The 25,773-nt window shown below is 38.0% G+C and overlaps 1 protein-coding gene across 1 annotated transcript; it reads right to left on the bottom strand.

Moving 5' to 3' along the window:
- Nucleotides 1–749: 749 nt before the first annotated feature.
- Nucleotides 750–3,456, bottom strand: LOC120792269 (transcobalamin-1-like). Its single transcript, XM_040131343.1, has 4 exons — nt 3,375–3,456; nt 3,129–3,279; nt 1,205–1,341; nt 750–1,109 (listed from the first exon to the last, which is right to left on the bottom strand). Exons 1-4 carry the CDS (start codon nt 3,442–3,444, stop codon nt 1,048–1,050), a joined length of 420 nt encoding a protein of 139 aa, XP_039987277.1. The 5' UTR covers nt 3,445–3,456; the 3' UTR covers nt 750–1,047.
- Between the last annotated feature and the right edge of the window lie 22,317 nt (nt 3,457–25,773).

The following is a 25,773-nucleotide window of genomic DNA, read 5'->3' as shown; positions in this document are numbered from 1 at the left end:
CAGAGAAATATTGCCCATATTTTAGAAGTATGTTCAATATTACAAACTGTGTCTTTTTCACTCAGAGGTGTCCACTGAGCAAGCATCACCACATACACCACCACATATATGGGAACCAGATCACTATCTGAATTATCTATGAGAAAAAAAGCAGAGGAAATGTTGTTAAAGTGATTTTTTTTATTTTTAAACCTATTAAAAATAATTTGAAATATCATTTTCTGAATTACTGTGAGTCAGAGTCCCAGGGAGCAGCAGCAGCAGCAGGGCTGCAGAGTGGAGAGCAGGCATCCTCATCATCAAGGCTGTGGGACTTTGCTGAGTGTCAGCTCACAGCCACTGTGTTTTATTCCAGTCATCACTGTTTACATACTGGAGTGAACTGAACTTTGTTGATCTCAGTTTGAAGGAGCTGATAATGTTTTCAATAGTCACCTCAACTGTGACCTTGAGGTTACGCTATGAAAATAATGGTAATTTTTGTTAACTGTACAACAAACAGTGACTTGCAAAAATATATTGCATCAAGCGTCAAGATCGGCTTACTCTTCCATCACCTCCCTAGACTGGTTTGTTATTAAGGCATACTGATGCATAGATGGTTAGCATGGAACCCCCAAAATGTTCAGAATTTGACGTATAAAAAAGACATTGTGAAATAAATAATCAATGAATAATTGGGTGAAATAATTAAAACTCACTGGGGCTTGTGTGTCTTTGCTTGTTTTAATACATATCTTTATTTTTTACATGAAGACAAGATAGTTTGAAATCAGTGTCACAAATTTTAACGATGAAAGGTTTAATGCAAAGGAAATTTTCATGAATCAACACCAGAGTCACTCCTTTGATTTGCATTTTTGACTGAAAGTTGATAAAGAAAAAAACAAACAAACATGGGAGGATACTTTATTCAGATGTTATTATCACTCAGCATTAAACAAAGATGCAGATGATGCTTGATTGTCCATGTATAGAATACTTTGTCATACTGCCAATTCCAACATGGCTCTGATCCCATGGTGGTGTACATTAGTTTCTGAATCTTCACCATCTTTTAAAGTTCAGAATGATTGTGTCATGTTTCCTGGGAATGTAACACCCAATACCTACAAACAAGATCCATATAATGTATTATAATCTGATTTGCAATAAAATCACAAGAAGAAAGATTGATCCGCAGGCGTTGTCATAGGGGACTCACCAATATTAGGTATTATGAGTCCGCCATCTGGAGTCACGACCAGGAGCTCCCAGTATGTTTTGTCTTGATTGTTTCCAGCCAAGCCATTCACGCTTAACAGGTATGGGCCATAGTTTGGATTGTCTTTGTAGGTAAATCTCCAGGACCAAACAGAAGAACAAATTTGCAGTAAATCCACTGAGTAAGTTTCTGTCATTTGAGCAATAGCTGCTGTCATGAGCAACCACGCATGCATTTGATACTGATTGTCACCAGGGCTCTTTTCTTCAAACATGGCTTAACTAATTAGGCAAACATGCTTATAACAGGTTATAAGTGTGTTCTTGGAACGCAAACAGAAGATTGATTTGTGAATCCTGGATCAGGGTATCCTGAATAACAGTGTGCTCATTTTGAAATAATGCCAAATATTTGGCTGAGTGCTGATCATATGACTGCACTCACATGAGGTAGGTTGGGAACCCTCCCAGCATACACTGAGGTCCAAGAGGAAACATTCCGTTTCCCTGTATGTTGACGTGCATATGTGTGAAAATGACAGTAAAGCTGAGCTTGGACTTGACCTTGAATATTAACACCAAAAAAATCATATTGTCTCTCAATCATTCCTGTAAAAAACTGAATTACAAACATACAGTACACTACAAAAAAAACTCTAACCGTGAATGAGCAACAGCTGCTTCCAAGCCAGCTTTGAAAAACTGAAAAATCCAGACTTGCCCCAAGTCATCATCAATCAAATTGGATCAAAAGCTAACTAAGCTGTTGATCCAAAAACACTGAAGTGAGTTTTTACACTTATGCCCGTAGCAAACGTCGATGTGATCCTGACACGTCCCATCTCTGGTACTATCTATACGCTATAATAATGTGTTTACTGGACTGCTGTTTAAATAATCACACCACTCATTAAATACCTGCCCTTTGTAATGGTTCTGCTTATTTTCCATGAAGCTTAAAGTCCCACTCCATTCAAACATGTGTTTGTCTTATTGTTACCTCAGTTGGATATTTGAGCTTCACTGTGCAGAGTTTGACATTGGAAGTTTGTTTTCACATGCATCCGCTGAAGGGGAAGGTTACTCTGAGCTCTGTTTAAAGTTGAGTTTAATGTGTTTACATACAAGATAGATTTGTGACATTGCATCCAGTTTGTGGATGTGGAAAAATAAAGCCTCAAGTGCACATACACTGAGAGTGGATTTTTCAGTGGACTGTTCACTGTTTCCAGCACCTAAAGGTTTAAAAAGAGAAATATTTGCATATTCAGAGATTTTAATGAAGGAGGAGAAGAAGATGTTATTTTTAATTTATAACTATGCAATTGAACTTTTTTGGTCAAAAGCCATATCAGACACTATTATTACTCAAAGCACTTTGTGTTTTGTTTCTGTCTCGAGGGGGGTCTTTAATATTTTGTTTCATAAAAGTGTATTAATTTCTCTGATATTTTTCTGACAGAAATTATGAAACAAATGAAACGGAGACATTTGGTGATCTCAGTGAAGACCCTTCTTTGAGGTGCTCACCACCACCATAATATGCTGTGGAAAGTCCTGGATAGACGACATACAGAGAAATATTTGCCCATATGTTCAATATTACAAACTGTGTGTTTGTCACTCAGAGGTGTCCACTGAGTAAGCATCAATATCAGCTTGAAGCCCTGTGGAGTTTTCTTGTAAACAAATAAAAGTTATGTTTACATTCATTGTTACACACCAATATGCAAAGTGTGTATCGCTGAGCTCCTACAAACATGCCAAGCGCTTTCGCTTTCTCATAAAACAATTGCAGAACATGGCATATTTTTTAAGTATTTTAAATCCAGCATTGTAACAGTCATGTTTACTAACTTAAATAAATAAAGCTAGTTTAAACTTGTAGACTCACTCTCAGGTGACAATTCATGTTAGGATCTTACTTAAAGTCTGCGTTGGAGTGCATGAGTCTCTTCAGTGCACCCAGTAGGATCCCTCTGGTAGCCACATGAGTGGTGTAGATGAAAGCAGGGGTGTCTAGTAAGCTGTTCTTCACCACCACATATATGGGAACCAGATCACTATCTAAATTATCTATGAGAAAAAAAGCAGAGGAAATGTTGTTAAAGTGATTTTTTTTGATTTTCAATCATAGTAAAAATAATTTGAAATATCATTTTCTGAATTACTGTGAGTCAGAGTCCCAGGGAGCAGCAGCAGCAGCAGGGCTGCAGAGTGGAGAGCAGGCATCCTCATCATCAAGGCTGTGGGACTTTGGTGAGTGTCAGCTCACAGCCACTGTGTTTTATTCCAGTCATCACTGTTTACATACTGGAGTGGACTGAACTTTGTTGATCTCAGTTTGAAGGAGCTGATAATGTTTTCAATAGTCACCTCAACTGTGACCTTGAGGTTACGCTATGAAAATAATGTTTGCACTGGTAATTTTTGTTAACTGTACAACAAACAGTGACTTGCATCAAGCGTCAAGATCGGCTTACTCTTCCATCACCTCCCTAGACTGGTGTGTTATTAAGGCATACTGATGCATAGATGGTTAGCATGGAACCCCCAAAATGTTCAGAATTTGATGTATAAAAAAGACATTGTGAAATAAATAATCATGAATAAATTTGGTGAAATAATTAAAACTCATTATTGTTAAAGGAAACTTCTTGAATGAGCACATGCCAATGTGAAACTGTTTTATACCAAAAATGTTGTTTGCATTACAGTAAGAAGTTGTTCCATGATGTTTTTATATATGTTGTTTTCTTAAAATACTGTTCTGTTTTGTTCTAAAGAATGAGAAAATAATATATGTTTAACTGTTGTTTTCCACAGCCCAAAGAAAATTCTTGAATGATAATATGTTACACACGTATTCTCATCGCTCAAAAGTAGGAAACTGATCAAATTCAGGTTTGTGAGTTTGCTGTCTGAATACGTGGGCCTGTAGATACATGGCTGGTAAATGGTTGAAACGACTGCAGTTTCCTTGATGTGATTATGTATGGAATGGATAGGGCTTCTCACAACCAAGTATGTGGGCTTGTTTTGTACACGTCTTTTATTCAAGGGTAATACAGGTGTACGAACTGTAGTTCCAGAATGAGCATTATGCAATCAAATATTTGTTGTAGGTCAACAGTAGTCAGAGCTCCTCTGTCTAAGGTCATATAGTCAAACCCGTGTTCCTTATTTCCATTTCAGGAAGTTGGCAACCCTAGCTCATGCTACCTAGCTCGTGAGCTTATTACTCAGCATCAAAGTTAAGAGTGTGTGTTAGCGTTGAGCAGCCACAGAAAAGTGTGTCTTTTTGCTCTTTACATATTTGAGTGTCTTTCTCTAAGGGGCATCTTTATAATCAAAACACTGCAGAGGTAACTCTGAATTAACCAACTAACATTAAGTGCTAGCATTAACACTCACTGTGTCCGAAAATCGCTAATATTTACTATGTGCATAAGTGCATAATTTTTTCCCTTCGCCATTGTATTTGAGTGTCCGAATTTTGAGCTGGAAAATTTTTCCACTCAAAAATTCCACAATGGAATGAAAATAGTAGTGTCCATGACATGTACACTACTTTCTGCTTACAATCAATGCTATGCTCCACATTTTATAGATGCAAAATTGCAGTTGTTCAACTATACACTTGGCAGTCATGACATAAAATGATGAGGACTAGTAAGTGTAAGTGAAATCTCAATTAAGTGATTGTCTATTATAAAGGGAGTAGTGAGCGAGTGAGGCAAGGAACGATTTCTGACACAGCCACTCTCTCTTCTTCACTTTGACTCTAAGTAATAAACCAACCTCTAGGGAAATAACATGTGCAACCTTGTTATGCCGAATAAATACAATCTGCAAACTCAAGAGGCAGGGGACATGTGATTGGCTGAAAAGTGAGAGGGTGGTGGCAACACCACTGTCATGAAAAGTGACAATAGAAAAGTAACATTCTGAAATAAAAACTGATATCATGAAAAGTGACATGATATAAAAAGTGGCATGAAGTAGTCTTACTGGGTCATAATGTCATAAACATGTTTACAGTATAATGAAATAAAAATGAAGGCCTATAAAACTCTGAAATTAAGAAGGATGATATTTATATCATAACATACCATTTTATAATAACGAGTTGAGTTTAAGAATTTCTCAAATTATTATTTCATTTCTATATTTTATGTAATTTATTCATGTGATTATTTCATAAATATTTATTAATTTATTTAATATTAAACACTTCGGAGCTCCATAGCTTACAGTACATATACAGCTCCGGAAAAAATTAAGAGACCACTGCAAAATTATCAGTTTCTTAGATTTTACTGTTTATATGTATGTATTTGAGAAAAATGAACTTTTTTTTAATTCTATAAACTACTGAAAACATGTTTCCTAAATTCCGAATAAAAATATTATTATTTGCAGAAAATGACAAATATTCAAAATAACAAAAAAGATGCAGTGTTTTCAGACCTCAAATAATGTGAAGAAAACAAGTTCATATTCATTTTTACACAACACAATGTTTTAACTAAGGAGGAGTACAGACATCAATTTTGGTGGAATAACCCTGATTTTCAGTCGCAGCTTTCATGCATCTTGGCATGCTCTCCACCAGTCTTTCACATTGCTCCTGGGTGAATTTTGACACCCAAAAATTCAAACAGCCCAGCTTTGTTTGATAGCTTGTGACCATCCATCTTCCTCTTGATTACATTCCAGAGGTTTTCAATTGGGTTCAGGTCTGGAGATTGGGCTGGCCATGACAGGGTCTTGATCTGATGGTCCTTGACCATTGATCTAGCTGTGTGGCATGGAGCATTGTCCTGCTGGAAAAAGCAATCTTCAGAGTTGGGGAACATTGTCAGAGCAGAAGGAAGCAAGCTTTCTTCCAGGGTAACCTTGTACGTGGCTTGACTCATGCGTCCTTCACAAAAACGCATCTGCCTAATACCAGCCTTGCTGAAGCAGCCCCGGATCATCACCGATCCGCCATCAAATTTCACAGTGGGTGAGATACACTGTGGCTTGTAGGCCTCTCCAGGTCTCCGTCTAACCATTAGATGACCAGGTGTTGGGCAAAGCTGAAAATTGGACTCATCAGAGAAGATGACCTTACACCAGTCCTCTATGGTCCAATCCTTATGGTCTTTTGCAAACCTCAGCCTGGCTCTTCTTTGCTTCTCATTGATGAAGGGCTTTTTTCTAGCTTCACACAACTTGAGCCCTGCCCCTAGGAGCCTGTTTTTTGAACCGTTCTCGCCGTGCACCTCACCCCAGCTGCCATTTCCCATTCTTTTTGTAGGTCACTTGATGTCATCCTACGGTTGCTGAGTGACATTCGAATGAGTTGACGGTCATCCTGTTCAGTGGAGAGTCATTTTTGCCCTCTGCGGGTCTGTAGCTTTGTTGCCCCCAATGTCTGCTGCTTGACCTTGTTCTTATGAACCGCCATCTTAGAAATTTTAAGGATGGAAGCAACCTGACACTCACTGTATCCCTCTGCCAGTAAAGCCAGAATTTAACCCTTGTTTTCTCACTCAAAACTTTTCTTTTGGCACGGTCAACAGTTATTTTTTGATTCCAGTTACTTTTGAGGTACTACTAGCACTGTTTTTTTCATCCAGCGGGTCCTATTGCAAGAGGATAGTGAAGACCACAGCAGTGGTTTTTATACTTTTCCTCGTTAAATAAGATTTGGTTCAGGTGATCGCGTAATTAGTACCTCATTAAGTAGAATGAGGTGTGTTTGTGTTGGAATTCAACAGACACTGGAATGGAATGGCTGTCATACATGTAGAGATGCTGATTTCAGAAAAATTTGCAGTGGTCTCTTAATTTTTTCCAGAGCTGTATGTTCTGGGAATAAGATCAATGTATTAACAGAACCAGCAGATTCAGTTTATTTCGTGCAATATATCTTTTATCCACAAGTAAATATTTTCTTGACTCAGAGTAGTTTATCACAAATTGTCCTGTCTTTTTATTGAGATGCTTTCCCAGCAGGGGGCTCTGCAGACCTCCAGGGCATTTTATGAGGAAATCGAAAATACATTCTGTTGTTGACAGTTACTGTGCAATGTGTGTGTCTGTACTTCTCTATAGACTATAAAGCTATTCTATATAAAAATCATGTATTTTATTGTTGTTATGGTTGATGTAGGAGAATAAACTACAATTTTCTTTACTCTTTACACTGAGGCAAGGCTTCTCTGTGATAATAATAATAATAAAAAACTTTGTTCGGATTTTATTGATACAATAGGGAACATATTAAGTCTTAGTTGTTATAAACATTATTGTGAATGTTCTTTAAAAAGAGTGCCAACAGCAGCAAGGGCCACCATTTGAGCAACAAACTTTACCTGAAACTGTGCCTTCCTTTTCATACTGCCGTTGATGAATATGAATATTAAAGTATAGAGCCAGCTTTGAATCCTTTTTTGAGTTACTATAATAAACACATAAAAATATTTTATATTATGCCTTTTTTTTTTTTAATTTGGGTCTTTTTTCATATGAAATATAAAGAGGCTTGTCTTATTTGCTTACCTGTGTTCACCTCTTTATGTACTTTACTGGAATATTGAGTAGGCTCTCAGATAGAACAAGTAAACATTTCTTCATGAGCCAAAACACTATTATACACTCACGGAGCACCTTATTAGGAACGCCATACTAATACTGGGTAGGACTTCCCTTTGTTCTCAAAACAACCACAGTTCTTTGTGGTGTGGATTTCGCAAGATGTTGGAAACATTCCTTTAAGTTTCTGGTGCATGTTGACAGTAGCCTTTCTATGAACTCCAACCAGTCTTGCCATTCTCCTCTGACCTCTCATCATTGTGTGGCATTTCCATCCACAGAACTGCTGCTCACTGGGTGTATTTTGGTTGGGTTGCAGGTTGGCATCAGATTACCAAATATGTGTTTGGCTTAATGTGAACAAAATATTGTAAAAGGTCATTCATAGTGACCTGTGACATGTGCTTATAAATATAAATATAAATATAAATATAAATATAAATATAAATATAATGAAGAAACTGCATGTCAACAAACAAGGTGAATCGATACCTTCTTTTGGTTTATCAACATTACACCATTACATGTACCTGTTCTCACATCCAACAAACAATACATACCAACTAGCACCAATTCCACACACATATGTTAGTATCAAAGGGCAGATTTCAGTTCAGATATATCATATCCAAGAAATACATTTCTTAGATATTCAGTTTGAAATCTGAAACTTTTAGAAATAGCCAGTAAAAATGAATATTGGCTGCAACGTGGTAAAAATAACTATCAAAGTGAGGAACTCTTGTTATTCTATCAGTTCGGGAAAAAATCCCTCATGGCAGAGCCAGGGAATACAGGAAATCAAGGGGACACTACATCAATGCAAGCTGAACGACTTGAAGGGACTACATTTCATCCTCTGCATAGAATGAGTTAAAGAAAGGTGCCTGGGGAAAAAAGAATACTGAGCTGCTTGACTATCATGTTGTCACCACAACCTTGACAAGCAAGAAAATACAAGGATAGGTGAAAATATATTTATGTTTATGTCAGAGTACGGGAAGATGGGACCAGGGTTTATACACCGATCAGCCACAACATGAAAACTGCTAACTGGTAATGGTGTGGCTGATCTGTGTAGTCTAGCACCAACAGTCAAAGTAATGGTCATGATCCTATTCAGATCAATTCAGAAATGGACTTGGCTTCGCTCTTGTGGCCCTTCTTTACATTCCTCTACACTTAGCTGACCCTCTTCCAGTTGGCAGGCAAACCAGCCTACATTATGTCATTATGGTGTAGCATTAGCATCATGTAAGTGACATTATGGGAAAGTTTTGTCGTTAAAGCAAAATAAAAGAAAATCCTTTTTGAAATATGATTAGCTATAAAGGAGGTGGATTACTGATTGTAAAAAACAAGGAAAGAAAGAAAGGTATCTGTAACGTTGAATTTAGCCCAAAGATTGTCTGTACTGAATTGATCTGTAAAGCTTTTTTATCCTGAATAGTGCTGCAGTACCAGGACCCCAGGTTGGCAACTAGTTGCCTGAAGGTTGGACCAGTTTGTCCTGACACCATGCCATTCAGGCTAGATGGGTAACAGGATGATTCTTGAAAGCCACTGAGAAATAGGTAACTTACTATCACCTCATGGCTGGCCATTTTTGAAAGGTTATACTGGACATTTTTTTTTCTTTATTGTTGGTGCTGAGTTGCAGATGAGAGGATGGAAACCACTCTCACATTTATTTATTGAAGATAAGGGTAGCAGCCAGTTAGCTTAGCATAGCATAAAGACTAGAAACAGGGGAAACAGTATGCCTTGCTCTGTCCAAGGGTCACAAAGCCACCTACCAGCACCTCAAAAGCAAAAAACAAAAATGTGTAAAAGTGTAAAAACAGCAGGTTGCCATTCTATGATGGGTTATGTGCTGCTCTATTTTTTTCTTGTTTTTTTTTTCTTTAAGAAAGAAGCTTTCTGCTACTCTCCACCCAGCCTGATCTCACAGGATATTTGTTCCAGTTTGCAAAAATAAATGTTACTTTTCATTCAGTAACATTTTATTTTATGGATTCATAATGACCTAATAATTTTCTAGGAAATTTTCTGGAGAGAATTATGCTATTTGGTACTAATTTTAGGGAAAATTGGAAAACCCTTGAAAGAAAGGCTTGCTTTAAACCCCGAAATATTTTTTCATTTTTAATGCAAACTTCTCCATTGAATTTTATTCTTGTGTTTGCAGACAACATTTTACATGTTCAGCTGGTCAACTGTACACTGACTCAGTGTTTCATTTGGTTACACAGGAAATTGATTTGAATTAATTGATAGGAACTGCACCAACTAAACACAATTTCTTTTTCCCTTAAATTTAATATTGCATAGTTCCCTCAAGAAAAATTTAATTAGGAAAGTATTAGGTATTAGGAAAGTATTAACCCATAAAAAAAATGCATGACCTTTTTAATCAATACATTTGGTAAAATATGTGGTCCATTGCAGTGTTAATTTTGTTTGTTGATATTCATCAACAACCATTTATCTCATGAGGAAGACGTAATGTTGACGAAACAAAACTGAAGAACTGTGACTAAATCTCCATAAAATATCATTGGCAAAAAAAGAAGTGGAAAATGGAGTTTAAAAATAAAAACTATAATAACATGCAATTTTATTATTGGTGTATATGCATGTAAATATGTATGTATATGTGTGACAGTATGCATGTACAGACAGGTGACAAAGGAAAAACCTGAAAAATGAGTACAGAAACAGATGACAATGCCCCCATCCATAGAGCCCCAGGGTTCACTGAATGGTTTGATGATGGTATGTGGAAGTAAAGTATTCAATTATGGCCTAGGCGGCTTCTCATAGGTTGCAATTTGGACCCACTTGTCACCGAGAGAAAAAGTGAGTGTTTTGTATCTTATTGCCAGGACAGAAGCCTTGAGGCTACAAAATCACTGGGAAGGAAACCAGAAACCTGAAGCGATATATTAAGATGCACCACACAGAAACTGAGGTAACCTAACGTTAGGATGTTAATTAACATTACTTTACTTTTAAAGCCATATTAAGCCAACGACCAAAGGCAGTTGTGTAACATTATCTACTAGCCTCTCACAACAACGGGACATTGCTACATTGCATGCAAATGGAGATTTAGTCTCACTCAAAGTCAGTAGCCCAGTCAGCTGACTGAGAGTGAGGAGTAATAACACGAACATAAGGAAATTAGCATGTTATGCATACGCCATTTGGTGAGACCGGGCTGAGTTAATCTTTGTGAGATTACAGTATGCTGCTCCACTACACTTTCATTGGTTCATATTTACAATACTAACGTATCACAATTCAAAGACAAAAAAGTTAGAGAAAAGGAAAGTCATTCTTGTAGCCAATATATCAACCCTTTCTCCTAAAAATTAAGTTTCTATTCTACCAAACTGCAACAGCAGATATTGGTTTTTAGGGAATGTAATTGTGACCGGATTACATTTTCTATTTATACAATGAGGAATAACATTAACCAAAGTGCTTTTGTTGCCTAAACCTAAACAAATGAAATATAACTTGTTAATAAGTGAGCCTTACAGGTACTGGTTGTGAGATTGTGTTACCTTTGCACAGAATAAAATGCTCTACGAATATAAATCAACAGGAAAGTGAATAAGCCTATTTCCGGAAATCTCAAAATATTGCTTCAGGTAAAAACTGAATAGTTGTCACAGATGGTAACTGAACAATATCATGACAGACAAAACAACTTAAACACAGAATATTAACTGAAATTGAAATAATATAGCATTAAAATGTCTTAAGGTTTGTCAGCCTCCCTTAATAATACTAATGGTCACAACACTGACCTCTTCACTGACCTCTTCAACACTGTGAAATGAAATGAAAGCATTTCTGCCACTCTGATCAAAATGATTTTATTAAGTGGTGCAGTTATTTGGGTGCCCTGGTTCTGCTCTGGAGGCCCATCTGCCCATACATGTAATCATGTAAGAAGAATGCACCCCCTTCCCCTCAGTCTCTAAAAATTGTTGCGTTGTTCAACCTTAGATGCGATTATTACTACCATGCTGGAATAGCAAAAATATACAATGTGGTTCAACATATTACAAAGACCAAAAGCAGTATTTCCACAGGGGATTCGGTAGAAATATTCCTCCTGAATACACCTAAAATTGAGCTTTTTTTTCTGCACATGTAAACGTGAACATATCAGATCTTGCCAAACAATGTGTACTTACATTACCCATCTGCCATAATCTAAATCTTCGAATTTGCTGACATGATAAAAACCCTATTCATCATCTTATCCACTATTACTTTGTTGAAGCTTCCTTTGCAGGAGCTGTCTGGGGAATCCTTGGCCCTGCATTGTGCCTCACAGGTCCATTGACCCTCTCAACATCTGTAGCTAGCAGTTGTCCTCATTTTACTTGGATGGTTGAGCAAGAATGTGTTTCGGGAATTGTTCATTTGAGCTTTTTTTTTTCTTAGAAAGTTTATGTGACAGATTTTCAGTCACACTGAGGGCTGTATTTGATTGATTTTGATGGGGTCTTCCAGTCCCAGAATGTAAAACATTTTACCCTGTTTAATTTAGCTTACACTTGCTTTTGAGTTTTCATACTTATCAAAATGAAAACATGATTAATTTTTAAGAAATGTTTTATAGAAAAAATGACTTGACTAGCATTTTCTCATCTTAAAACACACTCAAGCCCTGACATCCTCTTCCGAGATTTCAGGGGAGGTATTACCTGGTGTGACCCATTTACAACCCAGTGTTTAGAGCAAACATCTCCTTCCCAGGGTGTGGCAAATGTAACTTTTCACTAGAGACTGACAAGCTGAACACAAATGTTGAATTTTTTACTTAGTAAACAGAGACTTTGCAAACAAGCTTTTTTCATCCTGTTCAGATCCCCATTCATCATACACGTCACTGTGGGTGTGTAGCAACCAGTCTGAAGTGCCCCATCAACCCTGTTTGACACCAGCTGTGTTCACTGGGGAATTCAACCCCTCTGGCAAGTTGTGTGTGTGTGTGTGTGTGTGTGTGTGTGGGGGTGATGAAGATAATTGTGTTTATCTGTATACTGTATGGTGCTGTGTGTTTTTTCAGGTCAGAACTTGTCAGGCTCACATTTGGCAGTGGATTCAGTCTCTGAGATATGCAGTTCTTGTTGTGGCTTGTTGGTACATTAGTCACATCACCAAAGACCCTGAGGAATTCAACAGTGCGTCCAACCTCCACAGGATGTGTCTCTACGTATTTCTACAATTTCAAGTTGTAAGACGATTAGATACTGTATTATGTTTAAAGGTAATTTCAATGAATTTCAATTAATGTGAAACAAATTGGAATTATTTTTGAATTGTTGAAGCATTTTGGCACGTATACAACCAGATATGAAACAATTACATTTCAGTTTGATGGGAAGAAAAGAAAAGAAAAGAAATGAAAAGAAAAACCAAGGTCCACTTATTAGGTTTTTCCAGAGCTGCATCTCATGGTTTTTCTCCACAGATAGAATTTACTCATATATCTACAAACTAGTTAATTAAACAAACTAATGAAGACCATGAGATATGGCTGAAAGATGTGGACCTTGAGTTCAGACCTTTGTCTTTTCCTTTCTTGTCTTTATTGGTATTATTATTATTATTATTATTAGTTGTCATTACATTGATTTGATTAAATCAGTCAACACTTGAAATAAATATGATTTTACTGAAATTAGAAATTAATTTAGCTGCTAATGAGTCTAGCGGCATTATGAGCCGATATTGCTCATACAGCATCTGTTTCGGCCTAGTTTTAAAATGTGGGAAATAAGTCCTTTACTGTAGAATTGTGGGTTACATAAACATAAGCCTGCACCTGTCACCCATGATGAAGATTATAACGGCAGAAATCCACATTTCTACGAAGCAGAGGAGTCATGTCTCCACCCATGTGACCCAGTCCTGCCAGCAGGGTCTGTACAGTAGTTCAGTGTCCTTTCCCAATCCGCCTTTTTATGTTCCAGCCCGCTCACCCCCCCTCCGTGCTGATCCGCCCTCTCTGCTCTGCTGTGCTCTGGCGTGCAGCGATGCTGTAGATGCAGCACTCTGGAACAGACACTGTTTGATACTGAATGCAGCAGCCGTGGAGGATAACAACATCCTGACAGACACCGAGGAGAACAACAATACTTCACTGGACAGCAGCCAATGTAAGCTCTTCTTTCTGTTTTGTTCTTCTCTCCTCTTTATCTTTTCCTGACAAGTTTTACTGTGATGACCTTTTCTGACTTATCTTTCCCTTGAGATGATGTGTCACCATTCAGCCTGTTCCCAGTCCGTTCACACAACTCAATCTTATCAAATGTTCTGTGGGTTTACAGAGTCCTTTTGACAAGCTTTCAAAGTGGAAACAAGTACTTGTAACATAAAGTTTATTGTAATTCATCAAATTCAAGTTAAGAGCATCAACATGAGTGAAAATAGGTTAGAATACACTTGAAATGTTTATTTTTACTTCATGTGTCATTTGAGCGTCTTGAGCAACATATTTCAAATGTAGCTCAAAGGGAATGCTTTCATCGTGCTTGAGGACTTTGATGCCTATCATATGATTAATAACGAACTTAAGTGTCACATTAATATTGTTAAAAGTTAATACGAAATATCGAAGCAAAGAGTGAAGTTGTGTTACCTTGGGGGAAAAAAGAGAAAACTATTTTAATTTCAGTAATTGTGGCCAGTAGAGTTATTGTCCATCGAATGACTGACTTGTAAGATGAAAGAAATTTTGAGTCATAGTCTTCTGTCTCACAGACACATGAAATGTTATATTTATTTATTTGTTTGTTTGTTCTTTTGTGTCCCTTGAGTGCCTTTAAACACTGTATATAATATAAAATACAAATAAAAAGGACTGCAAAATCCTCTAAACTCAATTTATTAACTGTTTTGTGAATAAATAATCTCATAGCCGAGCGCACACAACGTTTAACGCCCTTTAAGCGTGAAAGGAAATACCCAAACTACTGATTTTTTTACTTATTGGCTATAATTTACTCTGGAATGTGATATAAAGTGTTAGTAGTTAAGTCCTTCTCTTTATTTATCCCTTTATCACTGATAAAACAGCAAAGATACACTGGTTAAAATACTAATTTAAACTACAAAAGGCTGCATTTTTCGGAAAAAAATATACCTTTGCTCACTGCAGGAATAAAGCCGCTGAAACATTTGAAATGGTTGAAATACTTTGACAGTTGAAGGTCTAGCTGCAGTGGCAGTTCAAATACAAATAGTGAAGGAAAGTGGAAGTGCTGAAAGAAGCTGAAGTTAGAATTTAAGTGTAAGTGCTGAATGTCAATTTAAGTCTAAATATTGCATGTATCAGTTGAATTGAGAGTGCTGGAAGGAGTTGAAATGCCAGTTTAAGTGTAGATGATAAATTGAACTGAAAGTGTCAGTTGAAGTGGAAGCCCTGAAAGAAATGAGTGCAGCTCAAGTGTACAGTGTTTTACGTTCATTCACAGCCAAACTCATATTTTACATGTAAGAGTGAAAGAAAACAAATTAATGTCCGAAACAACATTTTTATTTCACATTAGTGTTTATTTATAATAATCACTAACATGATACTAGTATTTTATCCTTTTCTTTTTGAATCACTGATTAACAATTCTTCAGCTGACATTTACACATGAGAAAGCTGCTGTAAATGAAGTCCACCCATTTGAACTTTCAGAGAGAGACGACCCCACAACCCCCAGCTGTTTTCAACGTATGTGTAAGAAGTGCTGTGGTAGTTTACGGAGCCCCTGTATACGCTGTAGCTCTGACAAGGATTTTTTTTTTTTTTTTTTTTTTTTTACTGGCAAAGCCTCTTCAGTGAATTAACTCGCAAACTCACAAAGTCATGGGAGGCCAGTACTGTTAACCTACTGGCCTGAGCTTAATATCCTTATGTAAGGTAACACCCAGTCTTACTTTGAGGCTGGATGTTCACTGACAGAACAATCAGACCACAATCAAGGTTTAAAGCTTTTCAACATGCTGTTTTGTCAGCAAAAATGTAAACATCCAGCTGACACAACACAGTCCTCATTTTACACTGCATAGAGCACTTAGACAAGACTCAAAGCAGTCTGTGAGTCCTTTTTTTAGTTTGTTTAGAGGTACTCAGTACCTCGACCTGCAGCCTATACAGAATATACATTCTTGTTCATGTACATTTGGGTGGACATATTGTTTGTTACAACAGAAATGAACAAAGTTTAACATAGAGGATGGGACCAAAAGAGGATATAATGTCAGCAACTAAATTCATATTACATTGACCTAATACATTATTGTCTGTGAAGGAGACATGTGGTCTGCAGCCACAGAGTATTAAACACAATACAGCAAATGATAACGCACCAAACAGTATAAACCAACATATCAACAAAGGAAAAGACAGTATGTGATTGCTTTTGTATAGAGGTACAACAGTGGGAAGCAGAGAGCATATGTCTTGTGGTTTTTCTTAAAAAAAACCTGTGGTCAGGCAACTGGAGGAAACTTAACGGCAGAAGCTCAAGCTGCCCTTGCAAGTGATGGTCAGGACAGTCCCAGCTAACAATGGCACTACTCAGGGCCCAGTGTTTAACCCAGTTAACTTGTTTCCACGTTTACAGGATGCCCAGACCCGTACTTACTGAACAAATTGTGGTGTTTGTACCAAGCTTCAGTGGAAAAGGTCCAAACAGACCCCTTACAATTTGGAAGCACCATTACCAAACTGTATTTTTTCAATTTTTGTTCTCAGGTCATGAGTTTTTAATCCAATGCACCTGTGGCTAGACTTTTAGGTGTGAAAGAACTTTTTTTAAAATGCCTGAATTACAGATTTTGAAAGATATGAGTGTTCCCAGAAATAAAAGGTGGAGATGACGTCAGAGTTAGAAATATTACATGGGACAACATCTTATAATTCTCCTTGGCATCATCTCCCTTAAAAGTAGTGACTTTGAGACATATCCTGAAGATAGAAAATGTTGTAGTGTCTTGTATAAAAGCATACACCCAGTCAACTTAAAGTAATTGTGAAATTTAGTGGAAGGATGGGTTAATTCTTAAGTACTGGCAGTCTTCTTGAGTTGCTCCTCTGCTCCCTTTATTCATGTTCATTGCATGGTGAAACAGGTCTCAAAATTATAGTCATAAAGGAGGATTCTGGCAAAAATATTTTTTCTTTTAAAAATAGCCCTATATTTATATGTATATATATATATATATATATATATACACACATTGGTGTGAAACCAATCCGTTCTTTCCTTGTGCTTTCTGAGGTTAGAACCTATTGGCTCCAGTGGTTGACATGTCACACTCAGAGTCACATAGCATGTATAAGGAACGAATAAAGTGTTTTATGGTGCAGTCAGTGTGGAATTCAAGATTTTTCCAACATTCAAGATCTGTATACACTGTGAGTTCTACATGACAATAAAGACGTTTTACTGAAAACCATCAAATTACTCTGGCACAAAGGAAGTGGTGCATCTTAGAGTTCTCTGAAAGCTGAGCCCATAGGTCGTCTGTGCCAGCACTTTATAACGACCCACAGTCACATTTTATTGTTAGATGACCTTTAGCAGTCATAATAACAGAGAAAAGGAGGAAGTCAGGTGATGTAGTAGAAAGAGCAACAAAGTCCACATTAGCAGCAGGTTGGGATTGATGGATGGGTAAAGAAGAGAACAGACTAGAGATGACGGGATCATACTAGCCGCGACACCAGATTGGTGTGTATGGTGCTATGCTCCATGGTGCTATGCTTTCATAATGTGTGCTCCACACATTATGAAAGAAGGGAGTTTGGCAAAACAGGTGAACTGTGGCAGATTTATGCCTAGCTATGTGACCCCTTCGCAAGATGGTCTGTAGTTATTGCTTAATGTCTTAGAGTGGACGAGAATGAGTGTAACTGGGATATAGTGATCCAAGAGATAAAGGAAATGTGGGCCAGGGGCGTAAAGTGCGTGTGTGTATGGGGGGAGGGGGGGCAATGGCCTCTTCCCTAATTCCAACCCCCCTACTTCCAGCACCTTTGCTCATACCACACCCATCTTTAAACTGGGCCTTCATTTTGATTTCAACTACACCCCTGTAAAGTTTTGTGATTGCATCTTACAATGCTGTGACGCTATCGCGGAGATAAAATCTGTCGCCAGACGGACAGGCATATGACTCTTCCTGCTACAAGGAACACATTTTCCCATGGTGATACACACACACACACACGCACACACACACACCACAGAGACTCACAAGTTGAAAGTAATACCAGCCACCCTGTCATGGCTGGTAAACATACACCAGTTGTAGGAGCTAAGTCTGTTACTTTAAGCACTGAGGAGATGTCTAACCCAGGAGCTACCCCAGTTGATGCGCTTGCCTACTTTGCTGTTACCGTACATGCTGTGTGTTGCATTCCATAAAGAATCTGAAGGCAGCCCTTGGCTTTGCAGAGTAATAGTCCGTTTATTGTTTCCACGGCGCATTAAGATGAGTAAAGTTCATTTCGAAGCAGTTTCCAGGGAAAAACCAAACATACAACTTACTGCACGACCATCAGAGTTTGGCAGCAAGGCGCTCATAAAAACCCAGGGTCAAACACCTGGCGACAACAGTGTAATTGCTACCTATATACCTGAGTTATGAAAACATGTAAAGCAACACCCTATGTATGCACAGTGAAAAATAAGTACCCTACTTTGGCAGCACATTTGGCAAAACGATAAACACTGTAATGCACGATACTGTGATACACACTTACATATTTATAGCAAGGCTCATTAGGACATAATGAGGTTTTATCAGGAATTGTCTAGTATATATACAGGTGTGTTCACTTCTTTTACCCAGGGAAGACCACATGTAGTTGAAACGTTGTATCATTCATGTATGAATAGTCATCCGTCTTTTTAGTGTGTGGAGAATTTGTTCTCTACTCTTCTGTCTGTCTTCATCATGATGACTAGTTAAGGCAATTGCAAAAATGCATCCCTTTAGCTCCAACATTTACATTAGGACAGAAAGCAGGTGTAGTAGTAGAGCATCAGCAAGTCCTCCAACCTAAAGGACCATATAGGTCGCTTGCCCCTACCCTCAGATATGACCCAGTGTACCAGCGGCAGGTCTACCAGACTTTTGTCATCCTGAAAACCGTACTTCAATTGTAGGAGCATACCAGGAACAGGCCAGAGACACTATAAGAGAGGAGACAAACCACTATAAGCATTTTGAATAGGAAAGTCTGGTTACGCCACAGATGGCCGTAGTATGACACATATCCCGCTCCCTCCCCCGAAAAGCCAATTGTTTGCTTTATAACAACCGTACGGGAAATATATGCAAATTCACCAAATTTTTTTTAAGCCGTTTTTATCAAATTTGACTGGTGATTCTATACATACAGTTTTATGTCCCGGTGACCATTGAAAGTGAAGTTATGGCTCTCTTCCCATTCATTTACATAGGGGAGGACTTGCCTATAAGGACTTTGAGCTGGTATACCCGACCAACGTTTGTCTAGGTTTACGCAAAAATCTACTTGGTTAGGTTTAGGAAAAGATCGCAGTTTGGGTTAAAATAAGTACTTCCTGAAGGTTAGAGGACCTTCGTCATCATGGCTACAATAATGAACATGCAGTAAAGGTTGTGGAACAATCATGGTTAAAAGAAACAACGGTGACTATTGGTTTCAAACAGGAAATAAATAGCGATCTCCTGTGTAAAGGTCCTGCGTCTTGTTGACCCATCCATCCACCCCAACCTCCTCCTAATGCAGTCTTTGTTGCTCTATATATTATGTTACCTAACTTCCTCCTATGCCCCCATCATAATTACTACAGCAGCAAGAGCTCACCTAACAACAAGGCATAGCTATGGTTCGCAACAGGCTGCTTGTACGAACGACGTATGGGCTCGTTTTTTAACTGGAAGGCAGTCTCTACAACACACTTGCTGCTCTCGGCCACTTCTGTGTCAATGCAGTGACACATTGTCCTGATGTACTGACCTCAGGCCAGCGTTCATAACCAGATTTCGCTGTGCTCTACCCTGTGGCCGGCTCCTACTATCTACTGGTAGCACTGTTCGAGAGCCAAACTCCGACAATTGAATAATAAACCAATGAGGGCGTGAGGGCGCTGCTCGTCTAAATCTCCCACTGTTGCTTCAGCGGTTAGTCAGCATATGAATGGGATGTGCATGAATGCATAAGATCATTAATAAATAAAAGTAGCGCAGTGAATGTATCCAAATGCAACAGACCAAAATTAATGAATTTGCTCTAAAAAGTTTTTGAGTTTTACATCTCTTCTTAAATTCATCTTTTAAAAGTACTTGCATATAACATTACACCCATGTATTTTATATCAACATCTCAGCTCTATCCCATAATGGGGCAACCCATTTTTCCTAGAGCAATGTGTAAAGGGATAATTTGGCCCCAAAGCTGAAAAGCTGAAGTCTAATTTTTGAAATTCTTCAAATCTCTTGTGAAGACATACTTTCGGTCGGGCTGGTGGAGAGATTCTGCATGTGGGCACAGGGAGCTGTGAATCCTCTCTGCAAAAAAGTTAACATTTAGGACACTCACTTCGCCCTTTCCTGAGATCCCTGTCACAAAACAATTCACACCTTAGAGGAATGTGGGGGGTGGGGGAACTCTCACCTCCATTTCACTACTCTACACACACACACACACAAACACACACACACACACACACACACACACACACACACACACACACACACGCACACAAACATAAATAAATAAAATTCTATGACAGACAAAGTCTCATCTCCACAGACCAGTGTGATAAAAAAAAGTCAGTGGTCAAAATATAACCATTCATCTAAACTATTTGTAAGTGAAGCTCACTTTTACACAAGGAAATAACTTTCACACTGGATAAACCTACTACTGGACAGCCAGTTTTGTCAAAGTCCATGACTATTGATAAACAAATCAGTTTTAGGTATTGCACACAGAAGAAGCGCTTTGCCAAAATCACATTTACGAACAAACTGCACTGTGACTGTGATAGTGCAAAACAATGTTTTTGTAAAGTACAGTTAGGCAAGTAAGTATTTGGACAGGTATACAATTTTCGTAATTTTTCCTCTGTACACCACCACAATGTATTTAAACAAAGCCATCAAGATGTGACTGAAGTGTAGACTTTCAGCTTTATTTCAAGGGTTTTAACAAAAACATTGTATTAACCGTTTAGGAATTAAAGCCAATACAATCTGAGGAAAACTTTCACACTGTCCAAATACTTATGAACCTAACTGTAAATACACTGAACCATCCTCAGATGGATCCCTATTATTCTGGCATTCCTGTTCATCATAGGAATCCAACCCTTCAGGTTTTGAAGCTCAGTCATCCTCGTCGCTGCTTTGCAAAACTTCAGCAGTAAACGTTCCCACCATTTTTCAAGCCTCTTTAGTGTTGTAAGGTGACGGGTAGGTCCTAAGCAATTTCCTTAGTTTCCATTGGTTAGTTTCAGACACACGAATACACCAATTATCCACAGTGAGAGAGAGATGACGTGTTGATCTCTCTTCTTTGCCTCATAGCTCCAGCTATGAGTCACGCACAATCTTGCGAGAATAAGGACTTGGTCGAAAGTCTTGGAGAGTGTACAGTGTCCGACAACATTTGAACCATATTTCTGCACTGTATTATCGCTATATTAATAAAAATGTAAACATTGAGTGAATGCATCGCTGTCATATACTTCACCACAGCGGGTGAAGTACATGTGACGGAGTAAATATAACTCGTTACTACCCACCCTTGCCTACAATTAAGTCAACCAGTACAACCCAAGGAAAAGATGTTACAGAGCAGGCGACTGTTTTCACGTCTACTTTAATTTGTGGTTTCCTACATTTCCCAGAATGACCCACAAACATTCCTCATTCAAAACCACATTGCACCCTAGACAATAAAGTCCTTGCTGCCTTCAAAATATATGCGTGGCACCAGTATGAATAGCTGTTTTGGAAAAAGTTATAGTGACAAAGACTGGATATAGCCATGTTAGGCAAAAAGTGCCATCAAAGACAATTCTACTCAGATCCTAGAAGATCATTCATGATCATTAAAGGCAACTTCTGTGCTTTATAACATTATACAATGTATAACATATAACGAGCTACTGCTACACAACCTGTGACTATGTCTGAACAGGCTTTCCTCGATTTTCCACATCAACACTAAAACATAAAGCCGGTGATAACAATTTATTTTCGACAGTGAAATGTGAACAGAAGGCCTAAACAGAGGGAATTTTTTTTTTTTTTCAGATTTAGCCAGCATAGTGTGGATGTAGTCTTAAAGGAATAGTTAAAAATTTTGGGAAATACATTTATTCACTTTCTTTATGAGAGTTAGATGAGAATAACGATTCAACTTTCATATCTGCATGCAAAATATAAAGCTAGAGCCAGAAGTAACTTCAAGGAGTCTTGTCACCATGAGATTGCCAGGTAACTAGCAGAGACTCCAGGAAGTCACTGCACCTGGTCAGAAAGGCGCATAATCACAAATAATAAAAACATAAATTGCCATTTTTACACTTCGGTTTTTGGATGGATTAGAAAAATTACACATAAAATGTTGATTGAATAAACGTAAAACAGGGGCAGAAGTAACAAGTTACATTTACTCTTGTTACTGTAGCAAAGTCGCTTTTTGTGTACCTTTTGAAGTATTTTTAAAAATCAGTAATTTCAATCTTAAGTATTTTTTAATTCAAGTATTTTACTTCACTACATTTAAAGTCAAAATCATTACAGAGTGAAAACAAAAGTCAGATGGTGTAGCTATGATCAACATGTGAAAACGCAACAAATGAAAAGAGCCAAATCAGCAGCTGCAGCACAGAAGAGGCTGCTGGTGATTCTGCAGTATCAAGGTCTGTGGCTGCTGGAGGGCAGAGCTCCGTGTTCAGAGAGGAGCCGTTCTCAGCTAAGGGTCTACATACATGTTCTACAGAGTCACAGAGTGACGTTCAGACAGGTGTGTAAGAAATGACTGATTGTTGTAACTCACTGTTTAGAGGAGAGGATAGACAACTACTTCATTGCCTAGCAATGTAGCATTTAGTCTTTTCTGCTGCTTTATTCTGCTGTTAATTCTATAAGAAGTGGCAAACTATTTGACTTATGTATCTTAATATTGCTACATAAAGTTTATGGACACCCAAATAATAGAAACATCTCTCTGTATGATGCAATACAGCTCAACGACAGCAGACACTACATCCTCCAAAGTTATCATACAGTTGAATTAAAAACTCTCTAAAACAATTTTGATAAAAACTGAACACTATAACCTTCATGAATTGAGGATTTATTGCAGGGCTGTTGTATTAGGTGTATACGCTGGGGCTGTTGGGAACAGTGTATGTGTGTTGAAATATCAATGTATATATGCCTGGTAGCCTAAAGATGTTCTTTGATTTAATATAGTACAATTAAGAGTACATTTTAACTTACTTACTTTGGACTTTTAACTAAGTATATTTTTACACAAGTAGTTTTGCTTCCACTTGAGTAAAATCTTGTTTGAAAGTGGACCTATTTAGCTTTTTTCTTATTTTCTGTCATATATATAATGTTACAACGTCAGTTGTCCATATGAAACATGGTCTAAGTTTCAAATAATGTGATAAACACTGTTTTGCTCTAAACGCCTGGTTTCCAGTAATTCTTTCTATGACAGTCAGCACAAGCAGTCTACTTGAGTAGTAGTATAGGCATTTAATTTACTCCAGCATACAAATAAACAGTGGTCCAGGTTTACTATACAGTTGTTTGGCAACAGGAGATTAACATTTTACTAGCGAGGATAGCTTTTGTATTTCCTTGCAGAAGAAATTTTCGAACTAATTTTCCCACAAGTACAACTACTAAAAGGAGCATATAAAGAAGAAATTTTATATAGGGATTGTGATTGAAAGACTAAATCCAGCATTATGTCACACAAAAAAAAGGTAATGGGCGTAATTTTCACCGAACAGAGACATCCTGCTGTAATCTTTGTTGCTGTGCATGTTGGTACTGTCCACTCAGATATTCCAGAGCAGATTCAGCCTTGAACATGTACAGATGGATTTGAGAAGTTGCCATTTCTAGTCAATTATTTCTAGTTACTTAGATTTAGTTACTAGTTACTTAGTTTTTTGGTTTGATTTCAGAGCCTTTACACCAGTAATAGGATGAGGCGGTGCTCACAAGCACTGGGTGCACTGAAGAAGAAAGCGGGCTTTTCTAAAGAGGTCTCTTAAAGAGGCCTGAGCTAATAGTGCCTGTCTCAATCAGAGGCTCAACTGAGGAGCTGCGTAACAGGCAGTTTGAGATAAATAAGGAATTTTCTGAATGAAAACTACTCCAGTAGTCCCAGAATAAAAATATAGAGCTGGCAATGACCATAATCAGTCCCCTTTAAGTTATAGTAATTTTACTTGAATACAATTTTCCAGTACTCTTTCCACTCCCAGAGTATGGTTACTCCAAAGAAAGACAATGGTATAGTGGCAGTTTTTCTCAAGCTTTTAGTTTTACTTTAAAACCAATATCAGGAGAAGGCAGAGGTGACAAGGAAAGAACAGCAAATAAATATTAGGAGTGCCTGGTATTTAATTAGTGAGGTTTAGAAGTGCTAGGTTGCCTAACAATGAAACGTAACTATGGGTCGTAATAAGCTTCTAGCACAGAAGACCAAGACAAAGTCTCACCAGAGAACATACAGTATGCATACTAGGGTATGTGTTTTTTTCCACTTATATTCTGAGATCTATGGTACTCGAAATCTTCATATTACACTTTTGTTCTGAGGTCATTCTAGTTAAATCAGGCAAGTGACATGATTTTTTATCATCACTTTGATGTCTCCATTAGGCCGTGTGGACCTGACCACTTTATTTGATTCTAATGAGCTTGGGGCATCAAGTCTTAGAGTCAGATACAAGTGTAATAGTGGTACTGTAGATAATCTGAAGTGGTATGATCCCAGGTCACTGAGTTCTCTGCCTCTCCTGTATTCCCTCTGTGGACCTTCCCTCTCATCCAGAACAGTGCAGTTGACTCGTGACATGTTGGAACACATAATATGACTCTCTTTTTCCCTGCCGCCTTATTATGAGCACCCTTTTCTCTGGCTTCTTTCTCTATGCTGGCAGTGAACTGTGTGTGCGTGGAAATGTGATCTGGGGGGCAAGTGAAGGAGCAAGCATTTCCCATACGTTAACTTGGCTTCGTGCTTGGTAGTGTACCTGAGTCTGCAGAGTTTTTTCCCAAGCTGGTAACTCCAGCCCCCTCCTGCTCTGAGCAGATCAAGGGTAGAAAAGAAAGTTGATTTTAATCCCCAAGGAGATTATGAACCCCATGAGTTATTAAATGAGACTTCTTTCTCAAAAAGGACAAATTACTGTACCACCTCAGACTTGGGAACCGTTTTTACAGTGGTCTGCGCAGAACAAAGTAGATTAGATGTATCTCAATTTCGATGATCATTAATAACCTTGCGATCACAAGGAGGATTGCATATTTCTGCTGCTTAGAGTCCTGCCAAGACAATGGTCATGGATTTTGTCTGACGGTGGTCATGCCTAAGCTATCTTTTCCCAGGGAACGTATATACATTTCAAATGAGGCTGGATTTGAGATTAACTGTTACCAGTAGTTGTGTGTTGTACATGTGTAAACAAACTTTTAACATCATATTTTCAAGCCAAACTGAATGTACTGCATCATCAGTGTCACTGACTGAATCAGTGGGTGTGTTTCCATCCACCTGTCTTTAGGCACATTTTCAATCTGCACATAAAAACCTGAGTGGAAATGCAGAAGATTTGAAAAAATCAAAAGCAATATCCAACTGTGGAAAAACTTTTAGCTAATTATATTAAACAAAGCTGTAAAATATTCACTATAAAGTGCAAAATGTTCATACTG

This window comes from Xiphias gladius, chromosome 7 (assembly GCF_016859285.1).
Source record: "Xiphias gladius isolate SHS-SW01 ecotype Sanya breed wild chromosome 7, ASM1685928v1, whole genome shotgun sequence".
NCBI lineage: Eukaryota > Metazoa > Chordata > Actinopteri > Istiophoriformes > Xiphiidae > Xiphias > Xiphias gladius.
The sequence above is the reverse complement of the archived record's forward strand: the minus strand, read 5'-3'. Positions and strand labels throughout refer to the sequence as shown.

Bases quoted from the DNA above. Each gene is read 5' to 3' on its own strand.
- LOC120792269 (XM_040131343.1), bottom strand. From the start codon at position 3,444: ATGATGAGGATGCCTGCTCTCCACTCTGCAGCCCTGCTGCTGCTGCTG. The intron at 3,280-3,374 runs GTAATTCAGAAA...TTTTTCTCATAG, and splicing joins CCCTGGGACTCTGACTCACA to ATAATTTAGATAGTGATCTG. The intron at 1,110-1,204 runs GTGAGTCCCCTA...TCTTGTTTGTAG, and splicing joins ACTCATAATACCTAATATTG to GTATTGGGTGTTACATTCCC.